At 38.2% G+C, this 19599-nt stretch overlaps 1 protein-coding gene across 10 annotated transcripts in view; it reads left to right on the top strand.

The window, feature by feature from the left end:
- The window catches only part of LOC135100438 (PDZ domain-containing protein 8-like), a 176566-nt gene that overhangs the window by 80408 nt on the left and 76559 nt on the right, over positions 1 to 19599 (top strand). For all 10 annotated transcript variants that reach the window (XM_064003318.1, XM_064003317.1, XM_064003316.1 and 7 more), the window contains 4 exons: positions 1481 to 1890; positions 2162 to 2622; positions 3931 to 4117; positions 4684 to 4926. In XM_064003318.1, the coding sequence (XP_063859388.1) occupies positions 1481 to 1890; positions 2162 to 2622; positions 3931 to 4117; positions 4684 to 4926 (1301 nt within the window). The remainder of the gene's footprint in view (positions 1 to 1480; positions 1891 to 2161; positions 2623 to 3930; positions 4118 to 4683; positions 4927 to 19599) is intronic.

Below are 19599 nucleotides of genomic sequence, written 5' to 3'. Positions count from 1 at the left end.
ACTCTGTGTCTAAATTTATAAAACATTCTTTGTGTGTGTGTGTTCCACACTATATTACGTACCTATCTATTCTTGGTTACGCATCCAATGGTTAAGTGTGCTTTCTGTATAGTGATATAGTGGAATGAGGCAAGTTTCAGTCATAGAGCTAGTCAAAGCAATGCATTATTTTACTTACAAACAAAAAAATAAGAAAATAAATAAAAGTTTTAGCAAAGTTAATGAAGAAATGAATACAGGAGACATGTTAAGGGTACACAATAGTGTACATTGACATTTTTGTGAGAAGTGGAGTTAAGGCTCATTACTATTTGGTACATGTTAACTAACAATTTGAAAAGATTTTTCCTAAATTATGCTGGGTACCCAATTGTTTCTTTGGTGCACTGCATAAATCCTTGATATACATTAGCTACATTAGATAGTACACCGCTGTATGGTCTGGCCTTAAACTTAAGAATATTGAACACAGTAAAGGCCATCAATAGAATGTGTTGATAAAACTAGATGATAGGAGTAATGAAATGATTGCGTAGCAAAGTGTTAACAACTAATAGAAAATAGTGATTATAATCCCTTTCAGTAATTTTAGTAGCACCTTCAACATTATTAATGTAATCTGAAAATCTAGAATGGTTGAAAGCATATAAATCCCATCTTGAATGTTGAGAATCATCTTAACATTTTACATCACAATAATCTTAATATTTGTGTGATTCATTCTTTATTTATTTTACATTTTGTATTACTAATTATTCTCTCTTTGTATTCCATTTTGTACCAGAATGTATTCCTGTCTCAAGAGTTTGTGTTTTTTTGTGTTACTTTAATAGTGTAAGTTATTTGTAGGATTTTACCATCTACAGTTTTCTTTCATGTTAGTTTACATTGAAAATCATCAATGAGGTATAATTCTTTTGCCACTGTATGCTGTACACAAAAAGACACCTTATAACAGATTTTAGCAAAACCTTATATACCAGATTTACAATGTAGTAGATATAGGTGCCTTGAATGTGCTAAATAATTTTTCCTATATGTATCAAATCTTAAGCATTTTAGCTGTAGCCTCATATTGCAGTGGAATCTCCCAAAATTTTCTTAGGAGCTACAGAAATCTCAATATGTAAAAAGTGTGGTTTATAGCATTATCATTATCATCATAATCAAATAATTCTAGCTAGACTTAAAAAGATGGTAAGTTGGGTACTAAGGATGAATCCCAATACCTGAAAAATATTAAGTTCAACCAGAAAATGTATGATTGTTTTAATGGCTTTACATAAATTTGTGGATGGAATGAAAGAACAGGCTGCTTTGAAAACTGCTGATAAACAATAAATGTCACTTATTACAAGCTTGTGAACTCATGTCTTATTTAAATAGGTATCTTAGGTCTGGTCACATTAGATTAAGTACAACATTATGATAAATCATCTTTTAAACATTTAACTTTCAAGTTAATGATTCGTTTTTTCAGGTGACATAAGTGGGAGTGGCAGATCAACACCAGATTCAAGTCACAATAATAGTCCTGAAATGAAGCGAAAACTATTAGATCTACACTCACTTTCTACAGAAGCCCGGCCTTCTCTTCTCAGCCAGGATAAATCCCCAATAACATCTGCTGGCTGTAAAATCATTCCTAGATCTGTTTCCAGTACAGCTCAAGACAAATCTCCATGCTCCACTTCTAGTCAGAGTTTTCCTGCACCTCATCAGCCCACCAGTGAGAGGCCACCCTCCACTCAGAGCAGTAAAGCTGGCACCCCAACTTCATCAGAAACTTTGATGAATATTATCAATTCAGAAAAAAGAGGGCTAAAAAAGTATGGAGGAAAACACAAACAAATAAAATTGTTACAGACACCTTTCATTGATGGCACCTGTGTAAGTATAAGTGCAGACAAGTGAAATGTTAAAGCACCATAAATGTTATTGAATAGTCGCTTTAAAACATTTATTTTCTGATTATATGTGAAGCAGTTTTGAGTTTGTGTATTGTATTTACTTACAGTGCAAAGTGTCTGAAGTACACTTGTGTGGTCTTGTATCAATGCTTACTTAGTGTATCCTAAAGATGTTCTAGTCATTGTTACTATCACTTCTTTCAGTTAATTCTGGATATCTAAAGTGTTCATGAACTTCTTACATCTTTCAGGAACCTGTCTTTGATAGTGACTTTGAGTTTTGGTTAGAGGAAGAGAATAAATACATGTGTGTAGCTGTGTGGAGTAGAAGTATTTCCAACTCAAAGGAGGACTTAAATTCCTTGTCTTCTGAAAAACTGAAAGAAGACCGAGAAAGATGTAGATCAAAGGATGGTGAAAAAGAAAGGAAGAAGAGCCGAGACCATGAAAAGACAAAGACTGCATGTGAAAATGTAACAGGTGGATTGACTGATGATACATTAGTGGGTTTCATCAACTTACCCTTCATCTCTCTCATCCCAGAAACAACCCTCAATACTCAAGGTCATGTTATCAAAATCCTAAACTTAACTCCTCCACATCCCAAGTGCCCTGAAGTAGCTTCTGATCCATTAATCTCACACAAAGGGTTCAATCCTAACCTTTGTTATGGAGATGTGATGATTTCTCTAACATATCAACCTCAAGACAGGTATGTAAAATTTGTACAGTTCTGTGATGTTATGTATGATATAAATTATAGATAAAGAAGGCATAAAGTGTAAAAAAAGAATTCAGTGCATGTGTGTATTCTATAAATAATGGTACCTCATGATTCAAACTTAATTGGTTCTTTTGGGCTGTTCAAATTGGGAAGCAATTTATCCCATTCAGATTAATGTAAAAAAAAAAAAAATTGTTCCAGGTCCCAAAATTCCCCCCTTTTTTTTCTGAGTTTATGTTGTGCCCTAAACATATAATTGAATGGAAATAACCTAAATTACAGAAAAAATACAGGAAAAGAAAGCATGAAATGCCGTATATTTTGGCATATGAGACAGTACTTGAATCATCCTAAAAAAAGACACAGAAAAGTGGGCAGTCCTATATGTCAGATACAAAAACAATGACCTTAAAATTTTACTCAAAATACTATTGTAAATAAATGCCAACCACAAAATGATGAGTCTTCGAAAATTACTGTCGTCTTCAGTCTTGAAAACAGTTATTGTAGTGTACGCAATTTTTATTTTGCACTAAAATCAATCTCTCTCTCTCTCTCTCTCTCTCTCTCTCTCTCTCTCTCTCTCTCTCTCTCTCTCTCTCTCTCTCTCTCTCTCTCTCTCTCTCTCTCTCTCTCTCTCTCTCTCTCTCTCTCTCTGTAAAAGTAAGAACAATCCTGAGAATTGTTAAATAAAATGAAGGTGATAGAGAATGAAAATGGAATCATATGAGTGAGAAAAAGTGAGAAAGGATGAAGTGAAAATGACACAGAATGAATGAGGGGGAGAGAGAGTTAGATATCACTCCCTTGTCCATTGTCTTTAACAGATAAGGGAGAGGGAGGTGACAGGGAGGGAGGTTTGAGACTAGTTGGAAGAGGAAGGGAGAGGTAAGAAACAATGGGAGGAAAGGACATACAGGGAAGGAGAGAGAGAGAGAGAGAGAGAGAGAGAGAGAGAGAGAGAGAGAGAGAGAGAGAGAGAGAGAGAGAGAGAGAGGGATGGGGAAGAGGGGTAAGGAAGGGAGAGGAATGGAAGGGGAAGGAGAGGAAGAGAGAGGGGAGGAGAAACGATAGAAGATCTGACCGCTTGAATGGGTGTTTGTGTTCGGATTGGAGGGGAAAATTTGTTCGCCAACCCTGTTTGAATTGGGAGTTGTTCTAACTGAAGGACATTCGAATCATGAGGTATGACTGTTTTCTTGAAATAATATCATTTGCTTTATTCTGTTTTGTTTACTCAAAGTTATTTAAAATGAGAAGTATGCATTTCTAAAGCATCTTTTCACATCATTACAGATGTGATGTTTTTGGTCGAGTAATTTTAGAGAAAAATGCTCTGTCAGAGGATGAGAGTCTGACAGACGGTACACTATCTGAGGATGATGATGTCCCAACCATACAAGAGGCTGCTGAAGATCGTAATCATGACTTTAAGAGGACCCATTTCCACTCAGCAACACAGTGCAACTTTTGCAGAAAAAAGGTAAAGTATCAAGTGTAAAATTCCAGCATGTGTGATTTCCATTCTCATCCCAAAAACCTAAACAGCATTTTGTTCTCTCTGAGACTTCTTCATAAAAATTATCATATAGATTTACATAAGTATTACGAAGAGCACTGATCTTCAATTTATTATAGTAATGATAATCAAATATCCCCCTGACTTTTATTTTGACAGCATTATGTGAGTAGATTATGTCATTTAGCATTGCTGCTGCTATAAGATGCTTATGACTGAGGAACCAAGTGCAACAAGAACTCAGGCAACAAAAATCCAAATAAGGAATGTGTTTTAAGTTTTGAAATTCCAACATGTTTCAACTATATAACCATTAAAGATATTTATTTAGTTTAAGTAGCAGCTTGCAGAGCAATTCAAGGTGTTATTTCCATTAAAGTAGAAATTGCTTAAAAGTGCATAATTTTCAAGGGTACTATTTGGTACACATTTGATGTGGACTGCTGAATTATGATCTGCATTACATGGATATGATGATATGGTAACCATACCAGAAAGCATTTATTCAGAAGTTTTAATTAATTTTTCAGATTTGGCTAAAGGATGCATACCAGTGCAGTGAATGTGGCATAATATGTCACAAAAAATGTATGGTTCGCTGTGAGCAGGAAACTGTGTGTGATCCAAGTGGGTTGCGATACAAAGATTCTCCCAAGAGTGATAATCGAGAGAGCCGAGAAAGCAAGGAAACCCCTGAAATCATAACAACCATTGCTGTAGGTCCAGGTGCTGAGAATGGGAGTCCTGGAAACACTCCTCCTCCTTCACCACAGGTAAATTTTCACAAGAAATCAGTTTAAACATTTAAGATGAAAGACCCTTAATAATTTTCTTTTTATCTTCAATTTTGGCATCCATAGGTGGTGAATTGATATAAGTGTATTTAGTGTAGTGAAACTACTCTTGTGAATGCTTTTTCCACATAATTATTTTGTATGTTATAAACTGATTTATGTATCTGTTGGCAAATTTATATATTTTTAGGCATATGATTTATTTGCCTGACAGAAAGTATTTATTTTACATTATATAAAGTTCGTGAATTTTGTGATTTATCTACATAAAAAATATATAATTTCTATTAATGCCTATTGGGGTCCTTTCAGCTCTATATTCTCCATACATATCATAAATATTTATTTATTTATTTATTATAAACAAAAAATATTAAATGGCAGGAGCTGCTCACATTTCAAGTTATTGTTCAATGAGTTACATTAGACAGTCTTCTGTCTCATTGTCTGGTTATATATGTAGTACCAGATCACAGTTTAAGCAGGAAAAAACAAAATAGAAGAACAGGATTAGTACACACGCACCTCCAAAATTAACATGCCAGAAATCCTGCTGCTGTGAATTCACTGCCAAGAGTGATTGAACAGCAAGAAATCAAATTTTCACACACACCTTGTTTATGGTGGGCAATTCTACAAATTATAACATAAAGATAACTTGTAACTGGTTGTCTTTATTTTGCATCATGATGTGTCAGAAGTGCTTTATGGTATTGTTATGAAACTGGTAAGATCTTACCTGTCCAGATTCACTTGGCCGCTTTGTCACTGCACCACAATGGTGCTGTTCACTGAATTTTGACTTTCCAAGTCACATGAGTCTGGTTTCCAGGGGCTTCATGAGTTTATTCAGCTCTTATACAACTCACAGAGAGGCAAAGAAGCATTGTCTGGAGAAAAATCCAAGGCACTCCATTTCTAGTTTACTTAACACTTCCTTCAAGCCTGGTGCTACAAAGGAGACTCCTCTCCTATCTGGGGCCTTAAGCATACTGACTTTTTTCCGTGCTCACAGCCAACGCTCAGTCACTGTTACCAATATGTAACTTATAAGCACACATTAATTCATACACACACACACACACACACACACACACACACACACACACACACACACACACACACACACACACACACACACACACACAACCTATGATGAAGAGATGACAAAAAAGTTGATGGAATATGTGATTTGATCAAAACTGGAATATGCCACAATTGTTTGGTCACCCCGTAATAAAAAAGAAATAAGGAAAATAGAAAGGATCCAAAGAGCTGCAACCAAATTGGTACCAAGTTTGAGAGATTTAACTTATGAAGAAAGATTAAGGAGATTGAAGCTTCCATCATTACAAGAGAGAAGAGAAAGAGGATACCTGATTGCTATATACAGAGCTTTAAAAGGTAAGGATAAAGTTGACAAAGAAGACTTATTTGTGTGGGACTCAAGAGATACAAGAGGACATGGAGTGAAATTGAAGAAAACAGCAAGTAGAAGAGATGTCAAGAAATATGGTTTCCCAAATAGAAGCATAGAAATATGGAACAACTTAGATAAAACAGTGGTACAAGCAACAAATATTTATGAATTTAAAGTTAAGCTGGATGCTTATAGATATGGAGACAGGACAGCAATGAGCATAGCTCTTTTCCTGTAAAACACAACTAGGTAAATACACACACACACACACACACACACACACACACACACACACACACACACACACACACACACACACACACACACACACACACCAGAGACTGCTATGGAAAATTAAAAATATAGGGGTTTTGCAAGGAAACACACTGAATTCATTCACAGACTTCTTGAGGGATAGAGAAATGAGAACAGTAATAAAGGGAGAAAAATCAGAATGGTGTAGAGTTACAAGTGGAGTACCAGAAGGGACAGTCAAGAAGTATAGTTTTCCTCACAGAAGTGTGAACAAATGGAATGAACTTAGTGAAGACGTTGTAAATGCCAAAACTGTTTGTGCTTTTAAGACCAAACTAGATAGATATAGAGACGGGATACTATGAGATTACTCCACTCCCGTAAACCACAACCAGGTAAATACAACTATGTAAATACACACACACAAACACAGAGAAAGATAGAACAGCATGAGCATAGCTCTTTTCCTGTAAAACACAACTAGGTAAAGAGAGAGAGAGAGAGAGAGAGAGAGAGGGTGGATGGGATGGATGAAAGGATAGGGGAAGGGGGAGGATAGAGGATGGCAGGGAAGGAGAGGGAGGGAATGTGGAGGGGAGTAGGGAAGGGGGAGGCAGGCAGGGAATGGGGAAGGAGAGAGAGAGAGAGAGAGAGAGAGAGAGAGCAAAACAATACACACACACACTTGTGGTGTACACAGCCACAGTGCACTGCATCACATCAGATGTGAGGACAAAACACATACTCTTTTAGGAGTTTTGGTGAAACTTTTACTGCTGCTGTCTTAGAAATATCAAAAGCTTTTGAAAGAGTCCAGCACAAAGCTTTGATTTCCAAGCTACCCTCCTACAGCTTCTGTCCTCTCTGTAACTTTATCTCAAATTTCCTTTCTGACCATTCTATTGCTACTGTGGTAGATGGTCGCTGTTCTTCTCCTAAATGTATTAACACTGGTGTTCCTCAGTGATCTAAACCAAACTACTTGTCCTTCCACTCCTACGCTGAAGATACCACCCTGCACTTTTCTTTTCATAGACATTCAACCCCTCAGGAAGTAAACTGTTCACACAAGGAAGCCGCATATTGCCTGACTTCTGATCTCTCTAAAATTTCTGATTGAGGCAGAGAAAACTTAGTATTGTTTAATGCCTCAAAAACTCAATTCCTCAATCTATCAACTCAAAACAACCTTCCAGACAGCTATCCCCCCTCTTCTTCAGTGACACTCATCTGTCCCCCTCTTCTACACTGAACATCCTGGGTCTGTCTTTTCTTGTAATCTAAACTGGAAACTTCACATCTCATCTCTAAAGAGAGATGTGTTTCAACCAGTGACCTTGACAACTGCCTATGACACTCTCTCTCTCTCTCTCTCTCTCTCTCTCTCTCTCTCTCTCTCTCTCTCTCTCTCTCTCTCTCTCTCTCTCTCTCTCTCTCTCTCTCTCTCTCTCTCTCTCTCTCTCTCTCAATCTCCCAGATAAGTTAACAGAGAGAGAGAGAGAGAGAGAGAGAGAGAGAGAGAGAGAGAGAGAGAGGGGAGGAGGCAGGCAGCAACTTTTACCCAAAATTTGGTAGCATCTTCCTCTTCCTGTCCTCCCTCACCATCCACCTGTGCCAACAACTATAAACAACAAAGGTAAATTATAGAACTGTTTTATTTAATTTAATGTTGTTTGTCTCTATTAAGGATATGTATTTCAATTTCATTCTATATTCTTCATCACAAAAATAAAACACTTAAATATGTAAAAATAGTATATTTCTGAGGCTGAAACAGATTAATTGTATTTACATTAATTTCAGTGGAAAAAATTGTTTTGGTTTGGGAGCAGTTTGGTTTGCAAAGGCCCAGAATGGATTAAGTCTGTGAATGGAAGTTTTATTGTGTTTATATATATATATATATATATATATATATATATATATATATATATATATATATATATATATATATATATATATATATATATATATATATATATATATATATATATATATATATATATATATATGTGTGTGTGTGTGTGTGTTTGTGTGTGTATATACTATCTATTTATCTATCTAGCTATACATATATATATATATATATATATATATATATATATATATATATATATATTGTTACAGTTCTCATGATGGGGTTGGTGAGAGGTGTAGGGATAGATGTGTATCATAATCTTTGTGTAACTTATCACAAGCCAACTCATTCTTTTAATTTTGTCCCCCTTTCACTTTTAGCAGCAATTTGAAATTAATACTTAAGAAAGAAGAAAAGTCAAAGCTCCCTATAAAAAAAATAAATTCTTGGCTTATCTCCATAATATTAGTAAAGTGATTTACTGAAGATAACATGCTTTTTGGGTAAGAGATAAGTTTGCCTCCCCTTATCACATGACCAGTTCAGAGCATGAAAATGCTGTGTTTCATTGTTTCTCACCAGTAGGCTGGTGTATGGCAGAGAGACAAGACATACTATTGAGGGCTGGTGTTAAGTTACCCATCAGGCTAGATACGGGGCTGGGTATTAGTGTTGCTATATCTTATGTTTATTATATAGTTATGGGCCAGTGTAGGTGACCTCTTACACCGCTTTCTCACCTCAAAGTTTTGGAGGTAGCTGCCTACTCAAATTGTTGTACAGTGGAATTTCAGTTACTGAACATTTCCCTTTTCAAACAAATTGGTTTGTGAACAAAATTTTGCTCCCATAATTGCTTTGGTTGCTGTACCATAACTCTGTTCTTGAACAAGCTATACAGCAGCTGGCTCACATGTTCACAGTGTGCATGTTAGTCATTCTGCATTCCTTGTTTAGTGCACATCTGTGCCATACTATTCTCTTTTTGGTGACATTTCTCTTGTGCATTCTTTTCAGTATGCATATTTTGTTATTTCATAAGGAACCAAAAAAAGTTACTAAAAGTGGAAAGGCAAGAAGAAAATAGGCAGAACAGCAGCAGAAGTAAAGAAAAAGATAATATGGAAGCATGAAAATAGCATTTGCATTTCTGATTTTCCTTTGGAGTACAGCTTAGCAAAATCATCAATCTGTACCATCCTTAAAAACAAGAGAACAATAAAAGAAGCAAATGTTGCCAAAGGGGTGAGTGTGATCACCAAGCAAAGATCACAGTGTTACAATCAGATCCTAGCTCCTTTTACAGCTCCCCTGATGCGGTTCAGCTCTCACTAAGTTGCCACCCTTGCAGCCCAGTATGGCACAAATCATTACGTGAATCCAGGCCAATCCACCAGCCTCAAGATTGCCGCCTTATCTCTATCCACAGGGAAAAATACAGCACAGTTCTCACACGAACTCACAAGAGCACATCACAGGAAAGACAGACATAAGTACAACATGATACAATCAGACCAGAATATCTTATGAGCAAACTGCCTACAGCAATGTCCATTCACGGCTCAGGTAAGATATTTGAATACCTGGCTTTGGGTTAAACAATCCTTGGTTTCTCGGAAGATCAGCTCTGTCCCCCATCAACTGTGATGAGTCCAGAGAAATGGAAGAAAGTTAACCATGAAACACATACAACCAATATATCCTCCAGCCAGAAACACAGACAGTAACATACACAAGGCCAGCCACATTTAAACAATCAAGACACTCAGACACAGTGAGGGGTTACCTGCCTGCTCCTGGGAAGACACTGACACACAACAAGACACAACCACAGGACTATGAGTACGACCAAGGACAAGTTACATCCTATGAGACGCCTAGAGTAACCACAGATTAGCTACACATATGGGCTTCCACAATAATATAACCTGGGAGGTGCACAACTTATATTCTGCTGAGCGCTAATATCCTTTTGCCCCAAACACACACTCCCATGTGACTGGCTCTCTTCATACGTCTTCTCTTTTTTGGTATCAGGCCACCCCAAGGCACCCTAAGCGACACCACACACAAAGAGAGGCGCGCTGGGTGGTTTGGTCATGTGACAGATGAAGGGAGGGAAAGGGGGAGGAACGGGGAGCCAGATGGCATAAGATGCACCCCCAATCACGTCACTTCTTGGTTGGCAATAGTAACATTTTAATTTACCTGCTTGTTAAAGTTAATGAAGGGGCCAGTTGCAATCAAATTCTCTTACTGTAAACTTTGATTTCTTCTCTTACTTGGGATAGTGGTTTCGATATGCTAGGATAACAGGAAGGGGTAAATAAATATGGCTACATGATTAGGAGCCACAACAGGCATGCCAGACTTGTCTCCTCTTTCTCTTTGTTCTATCTCTATTGTTCTCAGAGTTACTTGCCACTATGCTCCTCTGCATAACAACAGATATTAGAAGAAGTGGAAAAGTTGCTGTTGATTTGGAACAATGAAAAAGCAGTTGGCTGGTGACAGTATTTTGGAGGCTATAATTTGTGAGAAAGCAAGGTATTTGCATCAGGATCTGCTCATGAAAACCCCAGATACAAGTTCTGAGACTGACTTGTTTAAGGCTAGTCAAGGCAAGTTTGAAAAGTTTAAGAAGTGAAGTGGTATACACAATGTGGTTTGCCATTGAAAGAATTCAAGTGCTAACAAAAAAGATGCAGAGGAATTTTTTTTTTTTTTTTATGTAGGAAGGACACTGGCCAAGGGCAACAAAAATCTAATAAAAAAAAAAATGCCCACTGAAATGCCAGTCCCATAAAAGGGTCAAAGCAGTGGTCAAAAATTGATGGATAAGTGTCTTGAAACCTCCCTCTTGAAGGAATTCAAGTCATAGGAAGGTGGAAATACAGAAGCAGGCAGGGAGTTCCAGAGTTTACCAGAGAAAGGGATGAATGATTGAGAATACTGGTTAACTCTTGCATTAGAGAGATGGACAGAATAGGGGTGAGAGAAAGAAGAAAGTCTTGTGCAGTGAGGCCGCGGAAGGAGGGGAGGCATGCAGTTAGTAAGATCAGAAGAGCAGTTAGCACGAAAATAGCGGTAGAAGACAGCTAGAGATGCAACATTGTGGCAGTGAGAGAGAGGCTGAAGACAGTCAGTTAGAGGAGAGGAGTTGATGAGACGAAAAGCTTTTGATTTCACCCTGTCTAGAAGAGCAGTATGAGTGGAACCCCCCCAGACATGTGAAGCATACTCCATACATGGACGGATAAGGCCCTTGTATAGAGTTAGCAGCTGGGGAGATGAGAAAAACTGGCGGAGACGTCTCAGAACACCTAACTTCATAGAAGCTGTTTTAGCTAGAGATGAGATGTGAAGTTTCCAGTTCAGATTATAAGTAAAGGACAGACCGAGGATGTTCAGTGTAGAAGAGGGGGACAGTTGAGTGTCATTGAAGAAGAGGGGATAGTTGTCTGGAAGGTTGTGTCGAGTTGATAGATGGAGGAATTGAGTTTTTGAGGCATTGAACAATACCAAGTTTGCTCTGCCCCAATCAGAAATTTTAGAAAGATCAGAAGTCAGGCATTCTGTGGCTTCCCTGTGTGATATATTTACCTCTTGAAGGGTTGGATGTCTATGAAAAGACGTGGAAAAGTGCAGGGTGGTATCATCAGCGTAGGAGTGGATAGGACAAGAAGTTTGGTTTAGAAGATCATTAATGAATAATAAGAAGAGAGTGGGTGACAGGACAGAACCCTGAGGAACACCACTGTTAATAGATTTAGGAGAAGAACAGTGACCGTCTACCACAGCAGCAATAGAACGGTCAGAAAGGAAACTTGAGATGAAGTTACAGAGAGAAGGATAGAAACCGTAGGAGGGTAGTTTGGAAATCAAAGCTTTGTGCCAGACTCTATCAAAAGCTTTTGATATGTCCAAGGCAACAGCAAAAGTTTCACCAAAATCTCTAAAAGAGGATGACCAAGACTCAGTAAGGAAAGCCAGAAGATCACCAGTAGAGCAGCCTTGACGGAACCCATACTGGCGATCAGATAGAAGGTTGTGAAGTGATAGATGTTTAAGAATCTTCCTGTTGAGGATAGATTCAAAAACTTTAGATAGGCAAGAAATTAAAGCAATATGACGGTAGTTTGAGGAATTAGAACGGTCACCCTTTTTAGGAACAGGCTGAATGTAGGCAAACTTCCAGCAAGAAGGAAAGGTAGATGTTGACAGACAGAGCTGAAAGAGTTTGACTAGGCAAGGTGCAAGCATGGAGGCACAGTTTCGGAGAACAATAGGAGGGATCCCATCAGGTCCATAAGCCTTCCGAGGGTTTAGGCCAGCGAGGGCATGGAAAACATCATTGTGAAGAATTTTAATAGGTGGCATGAAGTAGTCAGAGGGTGGAGGAGAGGGAGGAACAAGCCCAGAATCGCCCAAGGTAAAGTTTTTAGCAAAGGTTTGAGCAAAGAGTTCAGCTTTAGAAATAGATGTGATAGCAGTTGGTGCCATCTGGTTGAAATAGAGGAGGGAAAGAAGAAGAAGCAAAGTTATTGGAGATACTTTTGGCTAGATGCCAGAAATCACGAGGGGAGTGAGATCTTGAAAGGGTTTGACATTTTCTGTTAATGAAGGAGTTTTTGGCTAGTTGGAGAACAGACTTGGCATGGTTCCAGGCAGAAATATAAAGTGCATGAAATTCTGGTGATGGAAGGCTTAAGTACCTTTTGTGGGCCACCTCTCTATCATGTATAGCACGAGAACAAGCTGTGTTAAACCAAGGTTTAGAAGGTTTAGGATGAGAAAAAGAGTGAGGAATGTATGCCTCCATGCCAGACACTATCACCTCTGTTATGCTTTCAGCACACAAAGACGGGTCTCTGACATGGAAGCAGTAGTCATTCCAAGGAAAATCAGCAAAATACCTCCTCAGGTCCCCCCAACTAGCAGAGGCAAAACACCAGAGGCACCTTCGCTTAGGGGGATCCTGAGGAGGGATTGGAGTGATAGGACAAGATAAAGATATGAGATTGTGATCAGAGGAGCCCAACGGAGTAGAAAGTGTGACAGCATAAGCAGAAGGATTAGAGGTCAGGAAAAGGTCAAGAATGTTGGATGTATCTCCAAGATGGTCAGGAATACGAGTAGGGTGTTGCACCAATTAGAGACGTCGCAGTGAGGCTGGTAGATACCTATCAGCGCCAGCATTTTTAATTGTCTCTGATTTCGTGGGGCAAAGGGGTGACTTAGCTAAATTTGAAATCGATGTGCAGGAAAAGTACAGCATGAATTGCTGCACAAGTGTATCTAAAATTAAAAACATAACCCTTAATATTAATATTCATACTTACTGGTGTATGATAAGGCTTTGTTAATTGAATTATAAGATAAAACTAAAAATAGGTAATGAATTTTTTTTTAAGTAAGTATAAACAGTAAAAATAAAAGGATGTTGACTTCGGCTTGTGCATTTTATCTGGGAATGTTGAAAAATATTAGATATCACTGACATGTCCTGTATATGAAAGTAATCAGTGAAATAAAAAAAGAACAGCACCACGTACGACGTACTTATCTTGATCATGATTCTTCAGTTAAAGAAAGCGCCGCGCGCCGTTAGGGAGTGTAAAGTGTAAACAATAGCCTCTCAGTTCTGCTGATACAAAGGCCTTTACTTTGCTTTACTATATCCAGAATAGGGTATAGCTCGTTCTTTCAGGAATTTTCTTAATTCCGCTGTAGTCCATGATTGTGGCGGTGATGTATCCATTGTGCAGGGTAGTCGAGTGTCTGTGTTTTGGTTTGCTCGCTGCCCAAGTACCCGAGGATAGTGATCGTACCGCAAAAATAAATTCTCTGATACAAAATTATATTTTCTTTACATTAAACGGATTTGCCTGTTGTTTAGTACATGAAAATGCAAGTATATATTAGTATACTTCCATTGAGGTCAGTAGAAAATTACAGATTGCCTGCCTTGATACACTTATAGGCTCTTTTAAGAATATTATCTGAAATTATGAATAGAGGCTCAAACAATGTCATGTGCTGTCAGTTATCACGAAATTAATTGACTTAAAATTCAGATGCATTACTGTGCAACGATACACCTTTGTAAGCTTGTAAAACCTTGCCCCAAAAAGTATTTATTTTCCGGCGAGAATTAAAAATTCTGGCGCTATCTGGTATCAAAACGCTCACTGCGACGTCTCTAATTGCTCTAGGTCATGGAGGATAGCAAAGTTGTAGGCTAGTTCACCAGGATGGTCAGTGAAGGGAGAGGAAAGCCAAAGCTGGTGGTGAACATTGAGGTCTCCAAGAATGGAGATCTCTGCAAAAGGGAAGAGGGTCAGAATGTGCTCCACTTTGGAAGTTAAGTAGTCAAAGAATTTCTTATAGTCAGAGGAGTTAGGAGAGAGGTATACAGCACAGATAAATTTATTATGAGAGTGACTCTGTAGTCGTAGCCAGATGGTGGAAAACTCTGGAGATTCAAGAGCGTGGGCACGAGAGCAGGTTAAGTCATTGCGCACATAAACGCAGCATCCAGCTTTGGATCGAAAATGAGGATAGAGAAAGTAGGAGGGAACAGAAAAGGGGCTACTGTCAGTTGCCTCAGACACCTGAGTTTTAGTGAGGAAAAGAAGATGAGGTTTAGAAGAGGAGAGGTGGTGTTCTACAGATTGAAAATTAGATCTTAGACCGCAAATGTTGCAGAAGTTAATGAAGAAAAAGTTGAGGGGGGTGTCAAGACACTTGACAGAAAGGCAGTCCGACCTGGGGACATTTATGGTCCCCTTCCCAGATGGGGACTCCGAGGCTGGTGTAGGAGTCGCCATGATGATTTTAAAATTTTTGAGTGAAGGGTGTGTGTGTTATTAGGTGCTTGTAGTTTTGTGTGGAGGAAGAGAGTTGTCTTCAGAGGCCAGGCTGTGACTGTCCCCTTGTGTTGTGAGACACAAAGGGAAATGTTCAGTGAGGTCACAGCTGGGTTTAATAATAAGTTCACAGCACCCCCTGAAAAGTGCTTTAGACCTCACTGGGAGTAATTATCGTTTCGGCAGGTGTCTACTGCCTCCTCCAAAGCAGTAATTTGTTAAAGCATGCAAGTGTATGCAATTGCTGAGGGTTTTATCTTCCAGCAAGTGTTTGATTGTGATGAGACTGGATTCTTCTGGAAAAAAAAGTGCCAGACAGAACATGCATAACCCAGAAGGAAAAGGCTTTGCCTGGATACAAGTCTATGAAGGACAGGCTAACTTTTTTGTGAAGCTAATGATGATTTTAAAGTAAGAAACTTGTGCTTGTGTATCACTAGGAGAACCATTGTATGTTTAAGAAAACATTATAAAAAGCAGGTTGTCCATCATGTGAAGGGCTAACAGTAAGGCTTGGGTGATCAGACAGATTTTTCTGGAATGGATCAATGATGTTTTTGCTCTTAGTGTGAGGAGTTACCTTAATGAAAATAACTTCCCAATTAAGTGCCTGCTTTTTTCTCAATCCCCCATCCCCCAGGCCTGGAACCTGAGTTATTAGAAGAATTCAACTTCACCATGAAGTTTCTGCCTCCTAATATTACTCCACTGATTCAGCCAATGGATCAACAGGTCATTTCTAACTTTAAGAAGTTATATACTGAAACACTTCTTTAAAGGTGCTTTGAGGTTACCTCTGACACAGAGTTGACTCTCTGTGAGTTTGCAAGAACCATTTCAGTATCCTGCATTATTTAGGTCTTACTGACAAGGCCTGGCAATAAGTGACTTGCAGGACCTTGAACTCACCCTAGAGGATCTCTGGCCTGATTGTGTTGTGGAGAGAGACTTTAAGGGATTTGAGACAGAGCCTATTGAAGTTATCAGTGACATCATGTCTCTGGGCAGACGCATAGGCCTGGAAGTCAATGATGCTGATATTAAAGAGCTAGTGGAGGACCAGAGCACCAAGTTGTCTATGGATAAATTCCAACTCCTTCAGAAGGAACAGCAGAAGGAGGTGCTTGAGAAGATATCTTCACAGTAAGAGGAAAGATGGGAAGATGTCCCTGTTGGTCTTAATAATGAAATGTCTGGAAAATGGAGTGAAATGAAAAATTTTGTTTAAATATATCACCCTGACAAGGCAGTAGCAAGCTGTGTCATTAAAGGGGTCTTCTTCAGTTCTTCACAAGCACCTCAGGAACAGGCATTTTTTGACCCATTTCTTTTGCACAGGTCTCCTGGGAGCCTTGAAACTTTACAACTACCCCAGGCTGCAAGCTTCTGAGGCTCCCATGAGATCTTTTAAAAAAAATAGGCAGGCAGCAGGGCGGAGTGAAAGACACAGCCACTTGCGGGCAGTGATGCAAATATGTTAGGTGAAAACAAGCTGATGTGCATGTATTGTTTTCAGTAGAACCTCGAGCATACAGGATTATCTGCATACAAGTCACTTGCGGATGAAAACCATTATTAAAAGCATGTTGTGTGAATTGTTTCAGATTAAGTGAATAGTAACATTTGCTTATTATGAGCATGGAACAGTCAAGCCTTCCATCAGTATGCAGCATTCTGGCAGGGCAAATAAAGGTGTCTGAATGGCCTTCCTGTCTTGGACTATGACTTCCAACACATCATTGTGTTCTGGTACAATGCCATAATGTAGTGTGAGGTCATGATTGATACAACCAATTCACGTTAAAATATTCTGAAGAGTAGCTTGTATTTAACATGTGATAAAGTAGAACAGATCTGAAGGAACAATACACAGGAGAGAACATTCCCTTAACACGGTGGAATCTGAGGAGTGGGGCAAGGGAACTCGCTCTCACTGTGAATGACCTGTGACCTGAACAGCTGCTAGACATGCTACCTACATCACAGTTTCCCCCTTACTCCATAATCACTAATAATAGACCATATTTCATTATATTATCATACTTGCAGTCTGTCTAAACAGAACAGGATAATAAATAGGGATACCTAAGAGATGAATTGCACCCATAACATGGAAATAGTGTGAAAATACCAGCAAAGAGACACTTTGACATTTCATTTCATAACTGCCGTATGTACAGTACCATGCATCAAGTTTTACTAGTTATATTTATAACAACCCTTAAACAAGATTAACCAATATGCCTGCCTGTCTCTTTTCTTTGATCAGAAAAAAAAAGAAAGAATTGGCCCTATATAATTACTTTTATTCAACTGACAATATCACAAGGCCTGGAAGACCAGCTATTCACTTCTAAATAACATAAATTTCAAGGAGTGAGGGGTTAAAGCTGCTGCAGTCTTTATGAGGGACACATTGCCAATAAACTGTATGACACTTTTTCCTTGGGCAGCATGCCAGGCAAATCTGCTGGTCTGTTCTTCAGTGGCCAAGTGGGCAGAGCTCCGAAGAGCTAAAATTCTAAGTCCTTGTGAGAACTGAAGAAGACATCTTTAATGAAGGAACTTAAAGAGTAATGTTACTACAAATGTTGAAGAATAAAGTAATATTTGAAAGTAGGAATAAACATTATATTAGAAAAGACACATACATATGCTACTTTAAACCCTTCTAATTTAATACATATAAACCCATTGGCAATTTCTGCCATTTCTCTATATTCACATGCCATGTTGACACACTTAACCATGGGAAATGGAAAAAAAAGAGGATTTTATTTTAATGCTGATCACAGGTTGGTTCCCACATTGTTGGTAAGGAAAGGAGGAAAAGAAAGAGTAAAAAGCCACATTACAATAATATTATGTATCCTACCTATTCCTAACACTGTATTGCAACTACAGCCTAAAAATCTCTAACACCAATAATCTCTTTTACTAGTACATATCATTGTACTTCATCTAGGATATGGTGAAATGATGAGTTCTGAAAAATAATATGTACTTATCTATATTCCAGGCTACCTTAAAGCTGTTAGCTTTAAGGTTTCACAGCAGTTTCAGAAGTCTGGATGGCTAATCATGTAGTCATCCTTAAGACACTGTGCATAGATTGTGTCTCTTTATTTCCTACATCAGTGCATGTCACAAACAGCTTCTAAAGTATAAAGTCTTTCTGTCTATGTATATACTAGGCTCTGATCCTCATTTAAAGTGGGATAGCTGAAATAAGATGTCAGGTTTTTTTCTTATTGTGAAACTATAAATAAGGAAGTTCCTATTCCTTTCACTCCATCTTTTTTTAAATGTTTTTATAATATGTGTTGGTGTGCTGATGATTATACTCCTTAGGGAGTGGCACCTTCAGTGGGGCTTTTTTATCCTTTTTTGTTGCCCTTGGCCATAGCCCATCTCTAGAAAAAAATGCTGCTGGTGTTACTTATCATGGTCCACAGTATATGGAGTAAAGTGGCCAGTTCTTTTCTCTGCCACCTTTATGTTCCCAGTTGTAACTGATCAGTATCCATTTTAAGGCTGAGTGAGCCTATGAATGGGCAATCATCCCAGAGGGGTCCTCTCTGGGATATGAATGTAACTAGTATTGTTTCAGCCCAACCAATGAGTGTATGACCAGGCTCTCTCACAACCTGTAGGAGACTTTCTTAGTACAAAGGAGGGAATTAAGTATGAAGAGCACTACACTTGATTATTAAGTAAAGATATTTTGTAAAACAACAAAGTTCCTTGAGTTGACTAGTTGTGTAATTAGCATTTGAATAAGAATTTTTTTAGAGGTTTGGTGCATTTCTTTAGCTAAATAGGAAATCAAAGAAACTGAGAAAAGTTCTGCCATCTTTAATGGAGATTCTTAGAACCTGCACAATATAGTACAGTAATGGTTCATACAGCACTCCTGTGTAATAGAACTACAGTAAACAAACTATTAAAACTGATTGATTGAAATTAGAAAATGCACTGGAAGTCGTAACTGCACATTAATGATGGCTAATTAGATGAGAACAACAGTTTTCTTTGTAGAAGTTGTGTCAGCCACCTTAAATGTGCAATATAATTTTCAGACAATTTTGTGATCTCCAAATTGTGTTCTTGCTTAAGTCCTGTGATTCTTAAAATCAAACCCAAATTAAAGCAAATTATACTGGGGTATGATTTTGCTGCATTTTATCACTTTCTTATACACTACCTACATTATGATTTTTTACTGATGTCTGTAAGACTGTAGGAAACAG

The sequence above is a fragment of the Scylla paramamosain genome, chromosome 5, assembly GCF_035594125.1.
Source record: "Scylla paramamosain isolate STU-SP2022 chromosome 5, ASM3559412v1, whole genome shotgun sequence".
NCBI classification, from domain to species: domain Eukaryota; kingdom Metazoa; phylum Arthropoda; class Malacostraca; order Decapoda; family Portunidae; genus Scylla; species Scylla paramamosain.
This window is presented reverse-complemented; position numbering and strand designations above follow the sequence as displayed.